Raw genomic sequence first — 27,120 nt, 5'->3', positions numbered from 1 at the left:
CCTTTGCCACTGCTACACTTTAAGCACTGCAACTCAAGACAGGATAAGCTCACCACTCTGATCATTCACAACACCAAAACACATTCCACATAGGCTATACTGCAAGTACACCATCTTTGCAACCAAGCATTCACTCATTGTGTAGCTTGCTACCCATTTGATGATGAGTTTGAGCCTGTGGCAAGAGCTATAAAGCGTTGTACAAAGGCAGTTACTATTAATTGTGATAACTAGAAAGTGGATTCTTATTTTGTGTGGACAAGTGTCCACCAGTATAGATAAGGCCACCACCTGCTAGAAGTCACACAAAATAAATAAAATAAACCTGTGCTTAATCCCTGGTAGCTTGACACTAATCAGTCAAACTTAAATCAAAGGCAATGTGTTAAGTAAATAAAGCATACACACTAGAAAACGTCACACAAAACACAATACAATTTCACTAGCAATTTTAAAATAAATAGGAACAAAACACTAAAAAGGCAATGTGGGAAACTAGAGATATGATTTTTTAATATGGTAAGTAGAAATAGCGCCAAAAAGCTAAAATCCTCAATGATAGACTATGCAAGTGGTAGACCAGGACCTAGGTGCGATATGAAGCAGACCGCAATGGAGCCCTGGTTGGATACACAAAGTCGATTGGTTACAGTGAAAATCTCCAATTCAAAACGTTTTTCAAGGTTTGTACGTCTCAACACATAAAGGGTCTTGGTCACATTTTTAGAAGAAACATCTTCCCTGGCGGGCCAACACTGAAAATTGTAGCTGCTGTCCTTTTCCAGAGGTGCTGGAATCCTTAAGTGGGACAAAACTGAAATTCAATCTGATGCCGTGGATCTGTCAGTTGGATAGTTTTACCTCAGTTCCCATGAAGCTCTGGAGGAAAAGGTTTCAAAAGTTTCCAGATTTTCCTCTGGTTCCCAAACAACCCCTGGACCTCAGGGGAGAGCACTTGGAGACTCTCTGTGTGTCAGATAGATGCCAACAAAAAAGTTCAGTCCAGGTCCAGTTGCTGCTGGTCAGCTGAGCAATTCCAGGAAAAGGCCTCTGGCAGATTGTTGTGTCCCTGTAGCCACACAGGTCAGCCAATTGACTGCGCAAGAACACTTATTTGTCGTAGGTAGGAGAGGGAGTAGATCCAGTCCGTCAGTGATCCTCTCAGGCCACAGACTGCAGGTCCAGGTCTTTTCTGATCTTCTGCAGGTCTAGTAAATGTTCTGAGGAGGTTCCTGCGAATGCCACATTTAATCCTGGCACCAGCTTGTGGCGAGGGCGACTCCAAGGCATTCCCTAACCAATGGAGTAAATGTTCCCTGGATCAGCCCTATCCATTTTCTTCAGTAGTTCCTGTTTGCCTTACTGCAAATAATCCCAGAATGCCCCTCACTCTGAAAATTCAAAGAGGGGAAACCCTTCCGCCCTTGTACTGAGCCTGTGTGCCCACCCAGCAGTGTGGCCAGCTTAATGGGTGGTCCCTTCCTCTGTGATCACTGAAATCTGGTTCTGGAGGTAACTTCTCTCTCACTGAGTCTAGTGCTAACTTGACTAGTCAGACAAAAGCTGGGGCCTTTCACCTGACATGTATTTGTGACCAGAAATGGACCCTTTGAAATAAATTCAGTTCCTGTACACGCCCCAACTGGTCTTCCTGCTAGAGGAAAAAGCATCTCCCGTCTCCCTGGCCATTGTCTCTGCTCTGAGAGCAATTTTCACACCTAATTTCGGCCATGTACAGGCTAAGTAATTGCTGGAGGGCTACTGCAAATTAGCCTCAATTAACTTCAGGCATGGTAAGTAACTCTAAAAAAGTTAAATTTTCAATGTATTTAATAAAAACATCACATTCACCATTAGATTGAATTTTTTTTTAAATATAAAAATAAGTCTTTGAATGGATTCTGTAGCGGGTACAAGTCAAAGGTTATAGTTTAAAGTGTATAATTTATATATCTATAAAGTTTGACTTTTCCTGTAACCCAGCTACATTCTGACCAGCGACAATGTCTTGAAGGCCTAGTCAATGGGGGAACATGCCATTACTGTCACACATGTTCCACTCTTAAATAGTACGCACCCTATCCGTTGGGCAGCCCGGTGCGCTTAGGAGTCACTTATTTAATATTGCATATCAGGTTTTCCTACCTGTCAAAAGGGTGATTTTGTCAAGTGAGTGCAGCAGGGTTCAAACTGCTGCTTTCAGGCTAAACAAGATAAGCTTGAAGCCATATTTTCACTACAACTGTAATGAATTCTGCAATAGTGGCTGCAGTCCACTGGTGGCATTTAGCGTTCCATGCAATGGGTGCATTTCTACACCATATACTAAGGCATTATAGGAAAGTTTGATGATCCAGTCAGGTTTTAAGCCAATTTTTGCATGTCCCAATACGTATCCTATGCACTGGATAGCAGTGTGCCAGCATTAGAGTTCAAGATTACCTGTAGGTTAAAAAAAAGAAAAACTGGGGGTGACTACCCAGAAGGGGTCACTTTACAACACTGTTATATATTGTATCTGAGTCAAACCCCCTACCTACCTCCTAAAGTAAGCTTGACTACTCAGTCAAAGAAAGTAAAGGACTGTTGACTCTGCAAACAAGAGTCAGGGAGGCATTGGTCAGAGGGGGCGACAACGCTGCATAGCACTGAATAGTGTTCCATATTACGTAGCTGCCCCAAGACTAGGAAAACAGTCCTACACCTTACCACATAACATGCACAGATCAAATAGCAATCTCTCAGCCTTGTCCCAACATAAATTTATCGACCCCCTATACTTGCTTATTTTTCATAATTAACCATAAAAAATATAGGTCCCTGGAGCTACTAATAACACCATGCTGAGGAAACCGTGACACAATAGGCATCTCTATTGAATTAGTTAACCACATTCCATGTGTTTTTGCTGAAGGGATGTTCCTTGTATGGCCCCTCAGCTCATCCTCATGTAAGTTCAGAGTAAGTAACTTTATTGCATTAATAAAGTGATTACAACATGTACGAAATAGCATGAATTATGAAAAAAATTAAAAAAGCCTAAAAACAAATAATAAGTTATATTAAAAGACTTTTACAAAAAAAATACGACAATTAACTACATTTTGGAACCTGTCCAAATTTGATGTAAGAAGATCTAAAAATGTAATTAATGCATTAATAAAAACTGGAGCTTGTGTCATAAAACAATAGTTTATTGCCTCTTAACTGTCCTTGTATTTGTCTCAATAACAAATGACCAAAGCTTTTGTAGAGTTAACAGTTTAAGACAAATACAGATGATGTGGCTTATGGTTTCTGCTTTATAGCTGCTTAGCTGTCATATACCTTTGCCTTTAAAATAAGATTTCCAGAATCTTTCAGACTGGCACAAAGGTATGTAAAATAGTTTGAATCTCCGATATTTCCTGTTCTGTTTTTTGTCTGCCTCTAGATTTGAGTTGCGATAGAGTTGTTTGAAATTTGAGTAAGAATTATAAGCGAGTTCAGAACAATTATAATTTACTAGCATTTCAAGGTCTTTCTTGCTACAATTTTGCCTACGAGTTGTTTTGATCAGTTATGTGTGCCCTGAGCTCGGCAAGGTAAAAAGCACATTCAAATCCAGGAGATTGTGTTGTCTAATCTTCTTGCCAATGTCATCCAGATTCATGTCCAGGTTATTGTATTTATTTCGTTTAGTTCTTTGAAGATTAACTCCTTTAGTGTAGAAGTGTTGGCGTTGCTGCAATCATATTAAAAATGTATTGTTGCTGAACTATGGAAAGTACCCATAACCCATTGATGTTTCGTTTAGCTCTAGGCTGAGTTTACTCTGGGCAGTAGCTGTATGTAGATTTAAGAGCTGCCTTATATCCTATACTGTAGTGCATGTTTATGGTCTGACTTGACAGTCAAGCTGTCGCTGGACTATTATGTCAGATTCACCAGTAGAAAGGGTTTGGCTCCGCCCACATGTTGAGATCAGGAAGACGTTTTGTGATTCTACAAAACAGCAACTGCCCCCCACACAACTGTGATCATGTTGTTTGTTTATCCAGCTGTCTGATCTTGAACTTTATCGGGGACACACATGACACTGTATTGCTATTAAAGTGTCTTAAATATTTAGATAATTTATGGTGTTTTTCTTTGGCAGAAGCCCAGATAGGAGGAGGGCAGCCACTAACCTACATGGATGTTTAGGTCTGGCCTGACAGGACAACTAGCATTTGACCTTATGTGATGAACAAAAAAAGAACATTCAGAGTCCTGCTGAGAGAGGGTCGTGGGCTCCACACAGTTGTTGGTCTCCCTAAGTACAGGATTCGATTAGGCTGTGTTTGTATCCTTCATTGAAAAAACCTGAATGAATTACACTTTTTGGCTTGTGGCAAGCTTTATACTCAATGCAGCAGGACTGAGTGGGTTATGGTGGCAAGACAAGGACCATGGCTATAGACCTGACCTGGTTATTATGAACTGTTATGAAAAGGGCATTTGACACCCAGTCGGACAAACCCTGGAGGGATCTCACCATGATGATTCTTGTTAGATCCTATTGAGTGGGGTTGTTTATTGTTTTGCAAACTGTATTTTTTTTTTTACATATTTATAATTTAATATTTGGTATGCATGATGGTTGCTAGTTTATGTGCACATGAATAGGGCGGTGTTGGATAAAGTGCAAAGCCGATGTTGAATGGTAAAGACTTCATCAGTACATTGGTAAAACCATGCCAGATTTCATAGGTTTGATCTATTTATCTTGAAACGCTATGACAGAGCCAGTAGCCTTGACCAACCTATTGTGAAATGTTTGTGTTAAAAGCAATAGGCTTTTAAGGATAGATTGTTATTACAGTGTGTTAAAGCCTGTAGGCAGGTACTTTGTTACAGTTAATTTCACATATTACTGTACTAGGCAAGTGTTTTGGTGCTGTTAATCTACACAAACAAACTGTCCTTATTAGGCTCTTTTAGGTGAAATAGTATTTTATTTTGCCAACAGCAAATTTGTATTAATGTGTACATTTATGACTGAATGCTGTATGATTGCCCGGTGGAAAGCTTAGGCTAAGTAAAATGGATTTGAGTTGGGTATAGTGACAAACTAATGATAAAGGCTATATGCCGGATTGTTTACTATGAAAGGTTGTGATAGATGCAGTAGGCCTGACATACTGACAGTGTAAAGCATCATTTAAAGTCAATAGGCATTAAAGTTTGAATTGTTATAATGCTGAATTTTCTACACATTTGCGATTTTATGTTGTGTGCCTGATGGTTGCCTTGTGGGAAAGCTTATGGTCATGACCGTAGGCCTGAGTTGGTTATGGTGATAAACTAATAATAACAGCTATAGACTTGATTGGTGTGTAGGAAAATGTTATGGTTGATGCATTAGGTCCATCCTGTTTGTTATGAAAAGTTATTACAAAGTCTGTAAACCTGTCTTATTTATTGTGAAAAGCATAGGGCAAAGACACTAGGCCTTTAACAGTAGATAGTTGTCACATTATGTTACAGTACCCAGAAAGGTATTTGGTTATAATCTCACAGATTACTCTCGTAGGCAAGGCTAATGGTGTTGGTTACCCACTCAGACAACGTCTGGGAAAATAAATTGACTGTTATGATTCTTGTTAGGCCCTATTGACAGGGGCTGTACATTGCTTAGCCAGATTACATTTTGTACAAATTTGTAATTTTATAAGCGTATGACTGATGGTTGCCAGTTTCAGCTCATTTCTTTAGGCCCTGGTTGTATATAATATCAAGGCATTGATAAAGGGCAGAGGACTTATCAGTTCACAAGGAAAATGACAGATTCCTTAGGTGTGATCTGCTTTTAATGAGAAGTTATGGCAAAGCAAATGAGCCTTACTTACTTATTTTGAAAGGTTTGTGTTTAAGGGTGGATTGTTATTACACTGCTAAAGCCTTTAGGCTGCCGTTTTGCTACATGGAATCTCGCAGATTACTGTAGCAGGCAAGAGTTCAGGTGCTGGTGACCCACCTTAACAAACCATGTGGATAGACGATTTGCACTATGGTAATCCTTATTAGGTCCTATAAGAAGGGATTTTACATTGTTTTGACAACAGTATTTTTTAGGTCGAGCTGGCGTTGGAGCGCGAAGCGCTCCCGCCAGCGAGTTCTATAGTCACCGTGTTAACTGGCAAGGGAGATAGAGCTGTGCACGAGCCGCTATTGGCCTGTGCACGAGCCGACTCAGCTCTGTGAACGCGCACGTCTCCGGAAGACGTGCTGCGCCCGAGCCGCCTCCCGCTTGTTATCAGACATCGACCGAATACCCTACAGCCTCGCCCCGGGTCAGAACGCACCTTCCCCCGTGTAACTTTCAAAACCACTTTATAATTATAAATCATCTTCTTTAACTAGGTTTAGCTCCCATATTTTAAGCAGTGATCTGTGGTTATCAGCCTGCACGGTAAAAATGATCAGGGAGTCACTTATTATTATAACCCATGCATTTGCGGCTATTTTTTTTTCTTTTTCCAAAGAGGTTTACCCTAGAATCCATTTGCCCTAGCTATGCCAGGGTGGACCAGGTACGCCACTGCTGTGCCCGAGACTCACCTGCTGCTCGCAGAGCCCCCTCTTCTGGACGCCAGGAGGGCACGGTCTGCTGGCCCCCCGCGACGGCGCCGTGGTGTAGCCCGCCTCGGTGGGACGCGGGGTCTTCCCCGGCCTCGGCGACGTCCTCTCCCAGGGGGGGCCATACTCCGCCAGGATCCGCGGTTTGTCCAACTTCAGCCGCCGGGCCGCGGGCTTCAGAGACGAAAAGTAATAGCGGCTCCGCTCCCACTCGTCCAGCGGCCGGTTTCCAAACACGGCCACGGTGCGAGCCGCCGAGGCCGCGGCTGCCATGGAGGCCATGGCCAAGGCTCGCTCTGGACGGGCCCTCCCCAGAGCCCAGGCCACGCAAGCGAGCTGCCGCCGCCCTGGCTTTCCGTTCCCACTATATCGTCCTGCGGAGAGGGAGTAAAGCATCCGCCCACCGCTTCGACTGCGCGGCACACGCCTCCAAAGAACACCGCAACTTGCAATTGCACGCCCCTCCTCAAAAGAGCTTCACACACCTCCCCTTGACAAGTTAGCTTTCCGTTCTACATCTATCCATTCCCGCCAGATCCGTGTTACTCATCCTTGTCACAACTCCTCACCTCTTTCCCTGAGCCAAGTGCCGCCCCCCACGAGTCCCAGACCACATCAAACTATCACCAGGTTACAGCCAAAAGGTCAGCTCATGCACTTAGGTACGTTCATTCTCCCCACAGAAGTGATTTCCACCACTGTGACGGCCTTACGACATTTAATCCAGTTGAATTAAAATGGGTGCCACAGGCCAGTAGGGCCCCTCGTTCATGAATAAATACAGATTTGACACTTCTAAATATTGGATGTGGTTATTAAAAAGATAACTCTGTCGCAGTGGTTAATTTGTAGAAATAGAAGTGCCATGGCTCTCGTGAGGAGGCATCTTGCACCAGCCCATTTCCACTGTTAGCGTCGCCTAAAACAGAACCAACTGCAAACCAAGAAAGTGGGGAGAGGATGTGGCCTAATGGCCAGAGCTGCAGACAGGTGTCCGCTCTACATCCTGTAATCCTGGCCAAATCCCTTGATCTCTCCATAGATGAATGGCTCTTAACGGGTGCTCATTAAAAGTGCCCAGGCTGATGGTTAAGTGCCAGTGCAGAGCACTGGAAACCGTTGGCTCAAATTAACCATTGCTCTGTCTTTATGCTGCCACACTGACATTTTTAGGTCTCGCAACCTATCAATGCGCATGCGCATTGAGCGGAGCGAGATATAAAGGGGCTTAAACAGAGCTTACCGAGATCGGGCGATTCCATGCAGTGCCCGTGAAAGCTCGCTCAATGCGCATGTGCATTGCCATAAAAAGCGCGTGCACAGACACCAGCCTCCTCCCACAGTCATCCCCCAGCGTGCGCTGTGCCAACAAGCCTTTGAAGTGAAGCTTAGCTTCACTTCAAAGGTATCCGCTACCCCCGCCCCCTGCTTCACACGTTTCTCTATCTCATTGGATTCCTACCCCCTTGATTCTTTCTCCCATTCTCTTTCTCTAGACTCTCTCTCATCCTCACATTTCCTCTTACTGTCCCTCACGCACTCTTTCTTTGTCACCCCTCAATCTCTCGACGTCTGTGTGTTCCCCTCTCTCTCTTACCGCATCTTCGCTCTCAACTCTCTTTCGCACACACACCACAATTATCATTCTTTTTCCTGTGACCCTCGCTTCCTCTCCTGGGTCCTTTCTGTGCCTCTCCGTCTATTACTCTTTGTCCCTTCCGTTGTCACCCACACTGTCTCTTCACCTCTCTCTCCCACACCGCTCTCATTGATCTACTCACTCTCGTCTCTATTGCTCTCCCACCCTAAACAGTCCCCTTCCACTCACTCCCTCGCTTTCCTGCCCTCACCGCCGCCTTACCTCTCGATGTTGCGTGTTCGAGATAGACTAGAGGAACATTAAAATAATTCTATAATAATTTGTAAAAATAAAAAATAACTATAAAAGTGAAACGCGAACGAACTCAAAAGTAAAAATAAAAAACTATACGTGCGGTTTACTTGTTTTCATCTTTGAAGTTTTAGCCGTTAATTGTGATTCGATATTTGGAGGCCCGCCGTTTCACTCTTCACTGCCCTTTTCCCAGATATTAAAGCCAGGGTTTGATATTATTTATTTCAGCGGTGATAGCTTCGAGGACAGCCAAAGACATACGGAGCAGTTCTGACATGGGCTATGGAGCCGCCCTCACCTGATCAAAGCGGGCAGCGTGTAGGGCTGCCCACATCCGGTTTTCTATCGACACCGACGGTAGTTTAACGCCTTGCAAGGTACAGAAATAAGCAAAATAACCGAAAGGCGGTATTTTCCACATTGCCTGTATACACTTCAAACAGCAAACATGAGTTGAAAGCACTTTTTTGATGTGTTTGAGGGAGCCGCTAACGGTCCAGAGCTAATAATTAAAGAAAACAGAGACAGTAAAGTGATGCTATTAATGAATATATACGATTTTGGTTCAAGTCACATTTAGTATCATGCCTGGGCCTTTCACAGACTCTTAACATGACAACACCTGACCGGAATGTTTCCCTTGGGAAGGTGGCAACCCTGGCATTGTGGTACGTTTCAGGTGCAGGAGAGAGATCTGAGTTTTCTGAAGTTAACAATAGAACTCATTTAAATGACTTCAACAGGTGTGGCCTTGAGGTTAAGTGCGGATTTCTGCAGCAGACGCCATAGCCAACTGAGCTACAAGCATTTGCAATGCAATAGGTTTCGCCCTTACGCAAGTTTCAGCTATTGACATTGCAAATAACAATGCCTTTTATTTTTGTTTTTGTTTTTAAAACAAATAAATGGCATTGTCATTAACAATGCCAACAGCTTAAACTCACGTTAATGCGAGACCTATTGCATTGCAAATGCTTGTTTTACATATTTGTCATTTTATCACGGTATACCAGATGATTGTCTTGCAGAAAGTCTTATGTACCAACACTGTAGGTCTGAGTTGCTTATGATGGCAAGCCAATGATAAAGTTTTGGACTTTTTTGTTGATTTTGAAACGTTATGATTAAGGCAGTAGGCTTCACATACTAATTGTGAAAAGCATATATTAAAGTCAATATGCATTTATGGGTAGATTGTTTTTACTCTCTATTAAAGCCTACAGATAAATATTTTGTTACATGGAATTTCACAGATTACCATAGTTGGAAAGCATTTTGGTGCAGGTTACTCCCTCTGAGAAACTGTGGGTGTAGAAGGTTTGTATTGTTAGAATCCTTGTTCGGCCCTCTTAAAGAGAAAGTATTCAGCTTTGACAACTGTAATTTTGTATACCATGTATTTTTCTTGCATATACCTGATGGTTTTCTTGTTGAAAAGCTTATGCTCAGTACAGGAGGCCTCTGTTGGTTATGGTGATAAGGCATCGATAACAGCTACAGTTATGTTATGTTATGTTATGTTATTGTGATTTTTATAGCGCACAGCTGCCCCAGCAAAGGGGCGTCCCGGCGCTTTTAACTGGCAGAAGGAAAATACCAATACATAGCTAAACAGAAAGCAGAAAGGAATAGCCCAAGGGAGCTCTTATGGGCCAGGAGGGAAGAGGAATGTTTTGATGGCCCTTCTGAAAGCAGACAAGTCCTCTAGGGCACGGATATGAGCTGGTAGTGAGTTCCAGAGCTTGGCCGCGAGGTAACGGAAGGACCGACCTCCGGCCCGAGAACGTTTGAACCGTGGAACTGTGGCCAGATTTTGACCCAATGACCTCAAAGAGCGGGAGGGAACATATGTGGTGAGAAGATGCGCCAAGATCTGGGGGGAAGACAGCTTGAGAATTTTAAAAGAAAGACAAAGAGTCTTAAACTCGATCCTTTGAGCCATGGGGAGCCAATGGAGCTTGTACATGGTTGCTTTCGCCGAGCAGAACCTAGGTAAGCCCACCAAGGCTCTGGCCGCAGCGTTCTGAACACGTTGCATCCGGATAACTTCCGTCTGATTGGCCCCCAACAAGAGTGAACTCGCATAATCTAATCGTGATAGTATAGTAGCCTGGATTATCAACTGTCTGGTCGGGGCATCAAAAAATTTCAAGACTGGCCTAAGCTCACGCAATATCCCGAAACAGGTAGCAGCTACTTTTTTGGTGTGTCCGCAAAAGCTAAGGGCGGGATCTAACCAGACACCCAAATTTTTCACCTCAGACACCGGGATGGGAGTTGGACCTAGCTCTGAGGGCCACCACTGATCGCCCCAGAGGCTGCTGTGTTTGCCCACGATTAGAACATCTGTTTTCTTTGCATTAAGCTGCAAGCAGTTCGCCGTCATCCAGCCAGCCACTCCTGTCAGGCCATTCCTGAACCTAGAGGCCCCGGAGACGGCATCCCCACTGAGGGCCACCGCCAGCTTCGTGTCGTCAGCATAGGATACCATATTCAGGCACCACTGCTTGGCGACCGCAGCCAGCGGCTGCACATACAGGTTGAACAGCGTGGGGCTAAGTGCCGACCCCTGAGGTACTCCCTGCTCAATGGAATAGGGCTTGGACTCAAATAGGGGTATAGCGACCCGGAATGTGCGATCTGCTAGGAATGACCGAAACCAATCCAATGCCCTCCCAGAGACACCTGCTTCTCCCAGACGACGCAGCAGTATCACGTGTGAAACCGTGTCAAACGCGGCACTGAGGTCAAGTAACACCAGTGCCGCAGTCTGACCGGAATCCAACACGGAACGCAGATGTTCCGTCATAGCAAGGAGAGCTGTCTCGGTGCTATGACCTGCCCGAAACCCATTCTGACAAGGGTCAAGGATATTGGCGGTTTGGAGGTGTTTAGACAGGGTCTCATTCACATGAGCCTCAGCGACCTTAGCGGCCCATGGGAGAAGAGAAATTGGGCGATAATTCTCCAATTTAAGCGGGTCCAGCGCAGGTTTCTTCAAGATAGGCGTGACATAGGCTTGGTTCACTAGAAAAAATATTTCTGTTGCATTATGTCTGATCTGTTTATTGTGAAAAGGTGAACAAGTTAGCCTTGAAATATTAATTGTCAAAAGTATATCTTAAAATCAGCATGCATTTAAGGGGGGGGTTGTTATTGCTCTAAAGTAGATTCTACAGATAGCTATTTTGTTACATGAAATGCCAAATTACCGTTGTAGGAAATCATTTTGGTGTTGGTTAGTAGGAGGAGGGAGTTTGCATTATAATAATTCTTGTAATTCTTGCTAGAATATCTTCTTAAATGTCTGCCAGGATTGTATAAATATATATATATATATGTATGTATATATATATTTTGAGGCGGACACTGGTCTGTTCTACTTTGGGTGAAGAATACATTGTACGATGAAACTCTAAAACCAGCTCACGTACCTCTTTGAAGATATTCCTGCTGTGGTCTGTGCCTGCGAGTAATCCCTCCTCGGATTTGGAGGGTCAGGGCTTTTGTTACCCGGACGAAGGCCTCTGGCCGAAACGCGTAGGTCGTTTTTTTTTGTTATCTGACGCACTTTGCACTTTGCATGGTTGAAACTTAAGGAGAAATGAAAAAAGAAAAAAAGAAAATAAACATGAAGTGAGCAACTTGAACTTACCTGGATTTGCTGTTTGGTGTGCTGCCTTTCTGTGACCCTCAGGGACGTGGTGGTTATTGCTGAGGGTCTGCACGGAAAACGTCTTTCTTCCCCATATATATATATATATATGTACTGAATTTTTCGCTCATGCTGCCACGCAGCAAAGATTGCCCGCACTCCAGGTAAATCCAAGCTTTTTATTTTTGCTGACGCGTTTCAACCAAACGGTCTTTGTCAAAGCATTAGAAACAATGTGGCAGCGTGCCCTTTTTACTCTTGAGAGACACTTACAGAATACATCAACATAGAAACAAGACTTTGGCAAGACAAATAATGCATGCTTTTCAGTCAAAGGAAAAAAGACTCCACTGGTCAAAATAAATATTATGCACATAAAAAATACATCATAAGGTATGTGACCAAAGTAAAAAGAAATTTCTCTGAAAAACAAAATATAAGAAAAGATAATGCATGTAGCCATCTGTTATTCTACACTTCGTAAGGTGCCCGGTGGACAGTAGTGTTTTCCTGGATGTATGTCAAGTGACCAAAAGAGGCACACACCGGTGATGTGGGCCTGACATAACCTTGTCACAATAAAGGAGCGAGCCTGGGGTTATAGAGGTCAAGTGACCAACGGAAGCAAGAATACAACAGAGATTGTAACACTTCATGCAGTGACGTGTCCCAACACCCCATCGCTCACTGATCCCTGCAAAAATCATAAGGTTAAAAAAAGCTAGGCATGAAACCTGTGCATGCAAGTCCAGGGCTATGGTGTCATAGAACTGCTCCACCAACAAGTGTCGGGAAAAATAAGAAAGTGGTGCCCTGAGTGAAAAACACAACAAATGGGCTGGGATACAGAGGATGCCAGCTACGCTGGCCTAGTAAAGGAGGGAACTATAAGTCATCAGAAAAAGGGTAAAGGTAGTTCGAAGCCTACAATTGAATGCACACAACTAGGATACTAACCAGACCCTCCAGCTTATCGCGATTTCGCGATTTGCAAAAAAATCGCGAAATCGCGCGATCTCTGCAAATGCCGCGATATTTGGCATAAAGCCCGCGAAATTTGCCGTTTTCCGGCGTTCGCCCATTTTCCATTTGATTTGCAGCGAGGACGCGCGGCCGAGAGAGAGGGAGAAGACCACGGCGGCCGAGAGAGGGAGAAGACCACGGCGGCCGAGAGAGGGAGAAGACCAGCACCACACCAGCAAGAGGGGGAGAGAGCACGAAGCGGCAGCGACACACTGACAGGTACCGTCCGTCCGCTGGATAATCTCCCGAGTCCACCTGCAGGCTGTGCTGGCTCGAGAGGGGCCACGCCTTCTGCTGGACGGGAGATCTCTACCTGCTGCAACGGGCCCCTCGAACCAGGGGCTGGAATCAGTACTCAGGGAGGCCCTGGGTGATGATTTCATGGGCCCTTTAGGTGACCGCCTGCAAGTAAGCACCTTCGAAGCGGCTCTTTAAAGTGTTGGACAGTCTTGTTGAGAACACTGATGGATAAATGTTACTTTGTGACCTTTCAACTGCGTTTTTAGGTGCTAGACCAGGTGTTTTGCAGAAGAGGGAAAAGCTTTTATTGCAGGCCTCGCCCGGCCTTGGGTAAAGTTTTTATTATTTATTTATTTATGCATTTTTATATAGCGCGGACTTTACCTGAAGGCGTCAGAGCGCTTCACATTAGGAACAGAGATGAAACATAATGAGAAACATTACAAAAGAACAGATTGCAAAAACATACGTTACTTACATAAGGTAATAGTGACATTTGTGAGCAAACAAAATACATGAGGTAGTAAAGGTAATAGTGACAATCGTGAGCAAACAAAATACTTGAGTAAAAATTGTGAGCAACCAAAAATGCATGAGGTAGTCAAAAGTGCACAAGAGGAGATGAAAGTGACAAGTGTGCAGTTATAAGAGAAAACAGAGTATAATTTGAGGTATAGTACTGCAATAAGTGCTAGACACTCAGGCACAGGAACAAGCGTTACGTGGGCAAGGTCAAACAGTAAGATATCTGTGTTTGGTGTTGCAAAAACCCCAAAATAAAATGCCGCTAAATGCCGCTAAATTTCCATTTTTGTGCCGCTAAATTTTCATTTTTGTGCCGCTAAATTTGCCAATCCACGCCGCTATATCCTGGGGGGTCTGACTAACGGGATCCTTGAGTAGTCCTGATGAAAGCCAACTAGGCTGGTGAGGTGCTGGTGTGATGGCTGAAACATGTGACTCAAGAATACTGAGTATACTGATTCCCTTAGTGCATCCCCACCTGTTTTTAACACCGTCAGGGTGCCCTTTGAAAATAAAATTAACCCTCAAGGCACCCTAGATTATTTCAAATCTAGGATCCCACCCAATAAACAAAGAGCTTCCTTGGCTACCAAGGTTGAGCACATCCAGATACACTAGGTATCTGGATGAGAACTCTTTAATGAAGCATGGCACTTGGCATTCAGTCCCTTTAGTAGCACAGGGGATCCCTTTGGACTGGTATGGAGAGATAGACTAAGCACGGTAGGGGTTCCTTTCTGTTGTCTTTGTAAGTAGATGTTTGGGAAGGTGAGCGAACTCTGTATCACATCTCACCCCCTCCTTCTTGAAATATACTATTCCAAGATGGCCAACACTTCGGTTCTATATGTGGCGACCATGCTTGAACTTTAAAACGGCAATAGACTATTCAGAATACCTTGGCAAGGCGGACACCCGCTGTTATGTTTAGTTTTGTTATTGCAAACATGATAATGCCATGATTAGAATTCAGCATGCTTTCTTTTTTTCTACTTGTATTCTTTTAATTTATCTTGCATATGTCGTTGAGTTGGTGTATGCTTTGTTTTAGTTGTGTCAGAATGGAAGAAGGAATTAAGGACTGATAAAAGGATGCATGAGTGCAAAGATGAATGGCAGTGTGTGTTTATGATGACTTATTGAGTGTCTAGACCCATCAGTGACACAAAAGAAACTTTCATTTGTAAGCACAACCTAATGGCATTGCCAGTGATTCTTGCATTTGTGATTAATCTGTTATTTCTGTGTCCTGAATGGGTGTTGCTCCTGAGCTTATCTCGATCGGTTGGCACTGATGAAATAAGGTTAAAGATAAGAGTTAAAGATTACAATAATGTTCAGTCTGATACCCAATTAGTCTGCTCTTGCTAAGAAAGAAATGTGGATAATCTGCTAATTATACAGTCTGCTTCTCCTAGCCCTTGTAGTTTTGATTTAAGGTCTTCATTCCATCTTATTTTTTTGTTAATTATTGAAATGGATGATTTGTTAATTACAGTCTTTTGGGGTTTGTGTTGAATATAATTAAGATGAAGTAGGATCACCTGAGGTTCGTGGTCACATCCACGTTGGCACACAATTTCAATGTTTTTGCAGGTGTTAAATTTAGTATAATAAATGAATTTATAATCAAGTAAACTGTTTAATTTCCTGGTTTGGAATGTGTGCTTGTGGTGGGTTGATTGTTTGTAGATATTCTTTTTAATGATTAGTAACCTAGGTTGGTTAATAGATTGTATGTGTGATTGCTAGTCATTGAGTAGGTTATTTTTTATAATTGATTAAAAATGCACTTTAATGTTCAAGATTAGATCTGGAGAATCTTCTGTAAATCCAGATTTATTTGCAGCAAGTAAGTATTGATTGAAATCACCTGTCAATATGAAAAAGCTTTGTGCATAAGGCTCTAAGACCTGTTTTAGTTTATCGAGGGTTGAGAGGTATTTATGTTTCTCCTTTATTAATGATAGAAGAAAATAGACATGTATTTATGTGATGTGGTTCTTTTAATGATCTTCTAGTGATCTAGTCATTTCTAAACTGTTACTTGTTAAGGTTAAGAGTCTTCCACTCAAGTGTACTCATATAATTTTTGTAACCATTATTTCATGTGTGATAAAGTTAGATCGATTCTTCCAAGATTCCTTTTTTTTTTTTTTTAAATTATTTGAACTAAGACAGTACATTGGATGCACATCATTACATAATAAAAAGAGAGAGAAGGAACCAGAAGAAGAATAATAGAAAGAATAAAGCAAAGAGATAAAAGAAAAACAAATCTATAGGTGTATTTCCACCTACATAGAAAGGTACAGAGGCAGGAAGAAATGGTATCAGTACAATGAGGCATGAATAAAAGGTTAGCAGCAAAAGAGAAAGAAACATTTTTAACTAACTCTCATGGTAGGATTTGTCCCTTCCCGCCATAGCAATATAGGATCCCAAATAGCCTCGCCTAATTTCCTAGCTTTGAGTCCTCTAGTAGCATAAATCGATGTCTCATAGTTACAAACCGCTAGGAAGCGAGCTAGCCACATTTGGAAAGTAGGGGGGGCAGAATCTTTCCAACAAGCTGAGATAATTATTCTAAGTATAGCCGTGCCAATAAAAACGAGTCTTTTTTCGTTTCTGGTAAATGTTAAGGACCCATCAAAACCCATTAAATATAAGCAGTCAGATTCGGGTAGTCTATGCCCGAATATGACCGACCAATAATCTGCAATCATACTTTTTACTAAATCAAGCTTACCACAGCTACTAAACATGTGAATATTATCCGCCGGCCCTATTGCGCATCTAGGACAAAGGTCATTTTCTCTTTTCCCCCAGGTAAATAATTTAAGTGGGGTATAATACAAACTAAACACAGTTTTATATAGCTGGGCTTTAAGATTGCTGGACATGAGCAGGCGATTAGATAATTCTATACATTTATACAAATCAACATCAGGGTTTTTAAGTTTCACCACCCAGTTTAATTCTGTTTTCTCTAGATCATCACGAATTTCGCACATAAGGGTATCATAAAGGGTGCCGATTCTTGTATTAGGTCTATTCAACAGATCAAATAATTGAATATTGGAGAGATCTAAAGTTGCAGCGTTAGATTTAAGTTTAGTAAATAATTGAGCATACTTAAGAAAATCTCCGTTGGGCAGATTATGTTTCGGTTTTAAGTCAGAAAAGGAAGTTTCAGTCCCATTAATCAAGAAATCGTGAACCGTTAAGATACCCATGAGTTTCCATTTTCTGGCTGTAGCATCTAACCCAATGTTAGAGGTGATAGAGGAATGCCACAAAGGTGTATATCTGGTGAGTTTACTAATTTGCATATGTTTGAGGATTCTCTTCCAAACTTTAAATGCATTAGTGATAGTTGTAAGTTGTCGAAATTGTCTATAATAGGAGGTATCTGTGTAGCGAAGAAACAAGCCATCAGCATTACTCCCCAAAAGTAGCTCATAAATAGAGGGAATGGAGTCAGTGACGCTGTGACCACAATCGCTTTTAGTTTTAATCAGAGGGGTAAAGATCTGCATAAAGGCAGACCAATGATACAGAATTGTGTTAGGGATAGCTAAACCTCCTCTATCTAATGGTAAGGACAATAATTTATGAGACCTCCTGATCTTGCCATTTTGCCAGATGAACTTTGACATAAGTGAGTTTATTGTTTTCAAAATCTTATCATCAATGGCTAAGGGGATAGCCCTAAAGAAATAAAGAAATCTTGGTAAGACATTCATTTTTAAGAAGTTAGCTGTCCCTATAATAGTAAGATATAGGCTGTTCACGCGATCAAGATCCTTTTTAATTCTATCTAGGAGAGGGTCGAAATTAGTTTTAACAATAGTTTTAACGTCTGGACTGATCCTAACTCCCAGATATGTGGCGTTATTCGCAGACTATGTTGTTGGTGCAAATAATTAAAGTTTTCCCCTTATTAAGGGAATACCCCAAGAATTTACCATATTCGGTGGTAAGGTTTTCAATGGTGATAATAGCCTCAGAAGGATCAGGAGTGATAATAGCTATATCGTCTGCGTAAGCCAATACTTTTGTTTGGTATTGGCCACAGACCACGGGTTTAATTAACCGAGACTCCAAACATTTTAAAATTAAAGGATTGATATATAATGCAAATAATATAGGGGAGCAAGGGCACCCCTGTCTAGTGCCCCTAGATATACTAATCTGACCAGAAACTGATCCGGGTAGTTGAATCTTAGCTTTAGGGGAGTAATACATGCTTTTAATTGATTTTATAAATTTGGGGCCAAAATTAAGGTGAGACATAACCGCCCATAAAAAAGACCAAGAAACGCGGTCAAAGGCCTTTTCGGCATCTAACAGGATCATTGACATCCGGCCGCCCGTAGCAGACATGGAATCAAACAAAGTATTAACTCTATTAATATGGTTGGTGGTACCTTTCCCTGGGATGAAACCATGTTGCCACGAGGAGACCAAATGTTCAATGACCCTGCTCAACCTGACTGCCATCACCTTAGCGTATAATTTAGAGTCCGAATTAATTAATGAAATTGGACGGTAAGAGGTAACTAGTTCCGGAGGTTTGCCTTTCTTTGGAAAGACGACAATATTAGCTTCGTTCCAAGATTCGGGAGGTATCCCGTTGAATTGAATGCCTAAAAATAGATCATGGAGAAGCGGCCCTAGCTGGTGAGACAGGATTTTATATAAGTCCATAGGAATTTTATCGGGGCCTGCAGCCTTGCCGGAAGCCATAAGTGATAGGGCTGTGAGCACCTCCTCTATTGTGATTTCTTTTTCTAGGTCTCTACGAGAAACATCATCAAGACGTTTTCCAGCATTTGGAAAATTAAGTAAATTATGTAGATAAGTAGAGGAGTCGCTTTCAGTATACCTGGCATCTTCAGCATATAGTTTCTGGTAATATAATTGGAATTGTTTGGCAATGTCATCAGTTTGGGTATAAACCTGTCCGCTGTCCTGAATAGAAGTAATATTTTTAGAAGTGATCTTCTGCCGAGTGCGAAGTGCTAATTGTCGACCGACTTTTTCTCCACTCTCATAAACGTCCTTTCTGTGCACTCTATACGTTTGGGCCGCGTTCTGATAAGATTGTAGTTAAGATCTGTTTTTAAGGCGATAACCTGATACATCTCCTGTTTGGCATCCAAACCTCTTGATATTTGTACGATATGTTGTTGCTCAGCAATCTCTAAAGCTTGCATCTTTAAATTAAAATCTTTAAGTATCTGCTTTCTGGCATAATTCTGAAAGCTAATGGTTTCACCTCTAAGGGAGGCTTTAAAGCTATCCCATACTGCATTCCTCGATGCGCTAAATCGATTAGCCTCAAAGAATTGCGTAGTCCAAAGTTTTATATGAGAGATATATTGGGAATTAGCCAGCAGTTTGCGGTCAAATGTCCAAGATCTGCGTTGGCTGGTGGGGTCGGGTATATTTGTTAAGAAAATGAGGGAATTGTGATCCGAAATAATTTTTGGATATTTGCTAATTGAAGAGTGTGCTAGAAATTCATGTGATACGAAGAAATAATCAATCCTGACGTGTTTTTGATGGGGGTGCGAGAAATAAGTATACCCAGGGTCATCTTTATTAGAATGATACCAAAAGTCAACTAACCCTAAACTACTGGTCAGTCTGGCAAGTGCCTTAAAAACCTTGGGTTTACGACCTGTGTAACTCTGCTGAAATGGAGTTACATCATGTTGTACTTTAAGAGATATGTTGAGATCCCCACAGATGATAAGTGGGCCTTGCCAAGTTGGGAGCTCTGTCTCTAGAAAGTCAAGAACAGCTGGGTCGTCTTGATTAGAACCATAGATAGTGCAAATTGAAATTCCCGAGGCCAGTTTAGCCACCGCCCACCTACCATGGGAATCTGACATATGCCGAACTGCTATCCCAAGATGAGATTTTGCCAGAATCGCTACACCCCTTATATTTGAAGTTTGTGATGAAGTTGTTAAAACATTGTAGCCTCTTAATCTCAGCAAAGATCTTTTAACCCAGGGTATATGCGTCTCCTGAAGACATAGGACATCAACAGGGTAATCAGACAAGTTCAGCCAAAAGAGAACGTTTACTGGTAGTCAGTAGCCCCCCTACATTCAATGTTTGGACCGTAAGCTTACCCATTGTCAAAGCTGTGTGTTTGATGACGTGTAATACCTATGCATATTTGATTATAGAAACTATCTCTCGGCATCTTCTTCTGTTTAGAATTTATTTTATAATAGTTCATAGAAACTGTGCATCCTTTTATCTGGCCTGGTTCATTTGTTTTTGTTTTTAATGCACCCCCCTCAGAACCCCCCCCCCACCCCTACCCTCCCTACCCAACACCCCCCCAAAACAAGAGGCATTCAGACTCAACCAGAGTCTGGGTGATGAGGAGCAGAGCGATACCTGAGCTACGACTTAATGTTAACATACTATGTAGAATCCAAACAGGATCACATAGACAGGGAACAAACCTAGTATAACATTGAAAACTAACAACTCAAACGAGATGGAGATCTTAAGGTTGCAATGCTCTAATCTATTACTGTATCCCATCTAGGTAAGCTTTGGCCTTAATCTCTGAGGTAAAAAAGACAGTCTGCCCAGCATGTATAATTTTTAATTTGGCAGGATTGTTCAGATAGGCTTGGGCTCCTTTATCCTGAAAAGGCTTCATCAATGAGCGTAAACGCCATCTTCGCTCTACAGTAGCATGACAGAAATCAGGCCTAGTAAAAAAAGAACAATCTTTAAACTTCAATTTGCGATCCGGTCTAGCTTTCTCTGCAATAATCTGCCGCAACAAAAAATTCCCAAAATAAACTAAGATGGCACGCGGGTAGGCACCAGGTTTAGAGGGTATTTTAAAAGGAACTCGATGTGCACGTTGTATCTCCAGGTCTAAGTTCCAGTCCTTAAGTTCAGGCATTGTGTCTCTAAACAACTGCACTACAAATGACCGGATGTTCTCGCCCTCAATTTTTTCGGGAACTCCCAAAATGCGTAAATTGCTGCGGCGTTGTCGATTCTCGAAATCCTCGAGCTTCCATTTCATGTCTGATAGTTCAGCATCTTGTAATTTGATTTTTTCAGTGTTAGCCATCACCTCCTTCTCGTTAGAGAGCACTCTCGATTCAATCTCGGTTACTCTCTCTCCAAATGCAGTACAGGTCTTAGTAAGCTTTCTGACAACCCCCTGGACCTTACGTAGTGCAGCTCTAGATTTTTTGCTTTCAAGGGTGGTCTCTTCTCTATGGGCTGAAATTGCTTTCAAAATAGTCTCCACTGCTGCCGTCGAAGAGAGCTCGTGGGACTCAGGATGATGAGAGTCATGAGCAGGGGAGAGAGACAGCTTCGGTGGAGGACGGTGACCCTCTGAGCATCTAAGTAGCGGTCTGGAGTTAGCACCTGGTTTTGTGAGGACAGTATTAGGTTTAGTTTGAGAGTGATCTTCATTGGTGCCTTCAGAAGAGCTACAAATGTATTCTGATTCCTGTCCCTCCTCTAAATCAGAAGAGAGCTCAGGGTCTGATTCAGAGTCGAGTTCTAGTGAACCATCCGTTTCAATCTCAACCCCTGCTTCATCAGAAAATGAGTAGAATTCAGAAGGTTCTTTATCCCCGTCTGTGGTTATACGTACATCTTGCACTACGGTGGCTGGTGTCTCAAGATCAGGGATAGCAGGGGGTAGAGAGGGCTCTAGAGCTATTTTTAGCGAGCTGGGATTAATTAGTACAGTGCTCGTGTTAGAATTCGTTGATGTAAGAACTGGCATAGAGATGTTTATATCCTCTGAATGTGTCGAGACTTGGCCCTTATCTTGAGTGACTGGCTCATCTAGAAGCTCTCCCCCCAAGATATTGGCACTTTCACCTGAAAAAGACATACAGAGCTCCACAACGTCTTGTTCATTTTGCTTGTTCGGCTCCAATCTTAGAGAGTTAGAGGAACCCCCCAGTTCGTTCCTAGCGGTATTAGTCACACTCATCACAGTCAAAGGAACAGAGCCAGTACTCACAGTTTGTGTAATCGGTAGAGGAGGTTGAGGTGGTGAGGTGGAGAGCTGAGCTGCTGTTACCTGTTGAAAAGGCGAATTATCATTCAAGGGCTCATTCCCGATAGGTGTAATTGATAGATTCATGTTAAGAGAACCTTGTTTGCGCCTCAGTCGTTCAATAACTGATCCCCCTGGAGAAGGCTGGGTTAGGGGGGTCAGTTTCCTTCTGACAGCAAGAGCCTCGTGTCTCGGGGATCCCTCCGAAGGTAAAGGCTTCTTTGTTTTGCCCTTGCACCGCCCAGCTGAAGCAGAAGCACATTCAGATCCAGCTCCTTTCTTTCGAATCCGTTCCGATTCTTCCCTGACTGTTCGTGCTGCCTTAGCGAGCCTTGCACGAGCGGCAGCCGAGGAGGCCGCTGAGGCCGTCTTTGGGGGCATATCGGATCTTTTCTGATCAAAGTTAGTAAAGAACGAGTCTTGCAATATCTCTCCACGCGTTGCCGATTCTGGCTGGGCTGGAGCAGGCAAACAACAGATGAGAAAGGTTTCCTGAGCATTCACTGGGCTAGCTAGCGTGCAGGAGACGAGGTGAGCCCAGAGCGTGTTTGAAGGTAGAGCAATGCCGAGGGATTTGAAACAGGTGTGTTTAAGACAGGTAACAAAAGAACTCTGCTGTGTCACTGCCGCGCAAAACACGCAGATTGAAGAGTCCTTCAGGGGCTCGTTTAGCATAGTACTTTTGAATTATTTGTCAGCAGCCGATCCGTTTGCTGAAACTTAGGTACGTTTTTTTTTTTTTGCGTTAAAACTTAACGGAGCAGTAGCTTGTGCCGAGGAGAGTGAGGAAATTCTTCCGTAGTAAGGGGTCGATTAGGATCGCGGACGGACTTGAGTCCGTCCGCAACCCCTGAGGAGGAGGGAACGTCCGCATGGGCTGCGGCGTTCCCTCCGATCAAATTAGGATGTGACCGCCAGGGTGGCGGTCACATCCTCTATCTCTAACATTGCGGCGGGTGCAGCTTCAAGCTGCACCCGCCGCAATGTAAAAAATCCATGCACAGCATTTGCGTGCACAAAGCGGCAGGCACCGCGCGGTGCCTGCTGCATTGTGCACGCAAATGCAGGGGGGTACCATAGGTACCCCCCATGTGCACCCCCCACCCCACCTTCACCCAGGGGGCCCGCAACGGGCCCCCGAAGTGAAGGTCCGTATGCTTTTCCACGGCGGTAAAGCCGCCGCGGAAAAGCATATATTTTCAGACATCCTAATATGCCTGGCGGTGTCTGATAGACACCACCAGACATGTTAGTGCTTTTCCGCCGCGGTCGCCTTCCGACCGCGGCGGAAAAGCGGCGGACAGATTATCAGACCCACCAGCCATCCTAATTTGGCGGTGGGTCTTTGGAGTCTCCGCCGCGGTTTTTCCGCATCCTCCAGGCCGGCGGACACTTCCGCCGGCCCGGAGGATGCGGAAAAACCGCCATCCTAATCAGCCCCTAAGAGATTATTCCATAAATGAAAAAAACGCCGAAATCGCGGTAGAAATCATGGTGATCCAACGGGTTTCTGGAGCTCAGGTACGCTGCTGCTGCTAGCGGTTTAGGTCAAACCGCCATCTTGCCTCCGCCACAATTCTTCCAAGATTCCTGAAGACAAATCACTTGCTAGTTGTTTAAAAATGCGAGAAGTTGTTGCCACTGGAGCAGGCCTATCAACTCCTGCGATATTCCATGAACAGATGGAAAAGTTTAAAGATTGCATCCTGGTAGGGTTGTTGCATGTGTTAGGGCTGTTGTAGGGGGTGGGGTTTGTACTTTGTAGTGAGCTGTTGGTTGGGCAAAATTGGAGCCACTACTCTATGATCAGCTTGCCAAAGCTTATTAGTTGTGGTTTGGACGTTAATATAGTCGATTCAAAATACGGGTCCTTTCATATTGCAAGCTCTTTTGAATGAAGGTAGCATAATTTGCTATACTTTTCTTTTACTTTTTAGTTTTAAGAATGTGTGGATATTTGATTTTTCGACTGAGACGAATGTGATGCACAGCACATTCACACACAGCAACACCCAGCAGGTGCCACACCAAAGTTCGGAGTAGTTCTGAAAGTAGTCAAGCAGGGTGGGCTCTGATTTGCTTCGCTTTTTGGTAAATCAGGGCTCTCACTCTCAGGTTTCCAGGGCCATGCATGAGTGCCTCATTTGGTCCCGATATGCTTGCATTCTGCAACTTTTTTCTCCTGTTCTTTCTACTATAACATCAGAAAGTCTGACAATGAAAAGCAAAAACTTGTATTGAAAGAGCTTCTCACACATGGTCCTGAGAAACGTGAGATCTTTGGTAAAAGCTGCGTCTTCGTGATTGGCTCTGGGCTGACATAAGTGTGTAGAGACAGAGCATTAAAAAGACAGGGGGCTTCCTGTGACCAACTCTAAGTGTGGCTACATCCGGCCTCGTCCTTTGTGTGCAGGAGCTAATGAGATGCAGGCTCGATCGATACTCGAGCGGCTGGCAATTATGCAATAAGACGAGGGGAAAGCGTGCAAAAGCGAAAAGGCACATTCTTCCCTTTTAGCAGGAATGCTGGCGTACTCTGTGCAAAAGGGCCCTTGACTTGTTTTGCTTTCCTCCTACTACTGACTAAGTTGCTGACGGGGTGCCAGATGGGCTCACAGAGAGCACTGCCGTCGCAAACACGAAGTGTCCGCAGGCGCGCCGCCTCTACGGAGAACCTTTGTACCACAAGCGAAGAGAAGCCCCCCGCCCGAAGGGCACAGCACTGCCTCCTGTCCTGTCATGTCAGGACCTTCCTTGAACAATCCAACCCGCAGTAAGCGCTCGGATTTGTTACATCGACGGTATTGGGGACTCCGGGCGGGGCAGGCTCAACTCCCTCTGCCATCCCTCTCTAGCCTCGGGTGACATTTGCAAAGCCCCCCCGAGAGACTGCCCTATACTCTGGAGGGTCCGGGGAGTCAGAGCACGGCCTGGAGGCGGTAGACGGCACGAGACCGGGTCGAATTTCGCTGCTAACTTTGCACATGACCTGAATCTTTTTAATCACTTTTTAATCTATATTCTAATCAACTCTGCTGTTTAATTTTTAAAGTGTGTGAATTTGAAACTGTGAATTTTGACTGGAGAGGGAGGGGTAATCGAACCCTTATTGATGGGGAAATACTGGCACCCTCCCAGGAGCCAATGAATGAAACTCACCAGACATAGCAAGATTGCTCAGAAACAGAGTGAACTTTATTTATTGGTACAAATGCATGCATCATTGCTAATTAACAAGGAAGAAGTGAGATCTCCAGCCTTAGGGGCTCTCAGACTGCTGCTTCCCAGAGCGACAGGTTTCTAGGTGCTATATACAGTTAGAAATGCCATGTCAGCAGAACTAGAATAAGGCACCAAGCCAAATATGGCTGACATGGATGTGCAATGTCTGCACCATGCAAATTATAAACAGCCAGATATGGACAGACCAGAAAGGCTGGCTTGGCACTGTGTAAGCAACTTGCACAACTAGAAAAGGAAACTTATGATTACGTCAGGACAAGGAAAGTGACCTCTAAGGCTGATTCAGAATAGCTGCTGGAAGCTTGTCCAGGCAAGGTCAAATTCGAAGCCCTTTGGAGCTCTGGGCCTCATGCTAGTGTGAGTGCATACATATGAATTTATATGGATATACATATGTATTTTGCAACACTGATTCTGAGTGGCTTTTTGACCGACACCGCCATCTTTCTTCAACACGGTCTAGTTGTTGCACGCTGGACACATTAAAACGGGACGCTGCGCGAGCGCGCCGCTAGCGCGCTGAAGGCACGCCTAAGGCAAGCCTGTCTGCGCCCATCAGCGTCCCGGAGGCAGCCGGGGCTGGGAATGCTTCCGGTTTTACGCCAGAGCAGCCCAATATGATCAGGTATGGTGGAGATTGCCTCTTGGACATCGATAGTTGTATGACCTGCAGACCTCACCTCCATAGGCAGTGGAGTAATGCCTCTCCCGGGTGCAAATATGGTAATTGGGTAGCTTCCCCCAATCTTGGAGAGGATGATGTAAAACCTGACACGGGCTCACATAGAATTCAACAGGGAGGTGTAGATAACTACCTGAAGTCCTTCCTACTGAACACACACTCTGCAAAAAAACATGAGCTCCAAGTCTATGATCTGTTAGCTGATACCACCCCCTATTTTGTGTTTCTAACTGAAACATGGCTAACTGAAGCCTCTAACCCCACCATTGCCAACCCGATTCCCTCGGGCTATCAGATGCTGAGGAAGGATCGCCCCACGGGGAGAGGTGGTGGTGTAGCTTTAATCTTTAGGAGCCCCCTCAGCTGTGTGTCTTTACCGATCATGGAGATGAAGGGGGCAGAGAGCCTGGGCTTCCTTCTGACCATCTTGGCCCATCAGTCCATCATGGGGACAGTAATCTACCACCCCACTGGACCGGCAGTGACATTTTTGGAGTTTATTAGCCACTCGATCTCTCCCATAGCTGCCAAATACAGCCATTGCCTGGTCCTTGGCGATTTTAATATCCATATGTATAACTCCTTGGAACCTGAGACTATGAGACTGTGTGAATCCCTTGACATTCTCAATCTAACCCCGTATGTCCGTCTCCCCACCCATGATAAAGGGCACACACTGGACCAGGCTTTTTGATCAAACCGGATTGAAATAGATGCCCCCCTTGCTTTAACCTGGTCGGACAACTATTTGATAGGCTTCAAAGTATGTTGAGAACCAGACAAGCCTCAATTACATGGTAAACCCCTTGCTAGCAGCACTTTTAGGCCCTTCTATTTGATCTTGCCAGAGGCAATACAGTGTTCTCTGAGCCGCCCCCCTCTCCACCTGTGGCAATCTCAAGCTGGATGTGCATTCCCTAGAGCATTAGTTACAACTCCGGGCCCTTTAACTTGCCCCCCCACCACGAAGGCAGCTAAATCTACCCAAGTTTCTGCCCTTGGTTTATGGAAGCACAAAAAAAAAGCAAAAGTGTGTGTAAACACCTTGAAAGAGTGTTTGCGGAGGAATTATAGACTCACTGGCAAATCCATCTATAATCAGGCGTTGAAAGACCATTATAGGAAAGTCCGCGAGGGAAAGAAACTTTTCTTCTCTACAAAAATTAATCAGGCCGGCCAATAAAAGTAGA

At 43.8% G+C, this 27,120-nt stretch overlaps 1 protein-coding gene across 5 annotated transcripts in view; it reads left to right on the top strand.

Annotated features, from left to right (window-relative positions):
* DNAJC4 (DnaJ heat shock protein family (Hsp40) member C4) overlaps positions 1–27,120 on the top strand; it is a 417,545-nt gene that overhangs the window by 378,343 nt on the left and 12,082 nt on the right. For 3 of the 5 annotated variants that reach the window (XM_078660556.1, XM_078660555.1, XM_078660558.1), the window contains one exon: positions 13,250–13,391. The exons of the other annotated variants lie outside the window; for them this stretch is intronic. In XM_078660556.1, coding sequence (XP_078516682.1) covers positions 13,250–13,388 — 139 coding nt within the window. In that variant the 3' untranslated portion in view covers positions 13,389–13,391. The remainder of the gene's footprint in view (positions 1–13,249; positions 13,392–27,120) is intronic. 5 annotated transcript variants of the gene reach the window in all.

The sequence above is a fragment of the Lissotriton helveticus genome, chromosome 9 (genome assembly GCF_964261635.1).
Source record: "Lissotriton helveticus chromosome 9, aLisHel1.1, whole genome shotgun sequence".
Lineage (NCBI taxonomy): Eukaryota > Metazoa > Chordata > Amphibia > Caudata > Salamandridae > Lissotriton > Lissotriton helveticus.
Note: the sequence above shows the minus strand (reverse complement) of the source record. Positions and strands in the feature narration are given on the sequence as shown.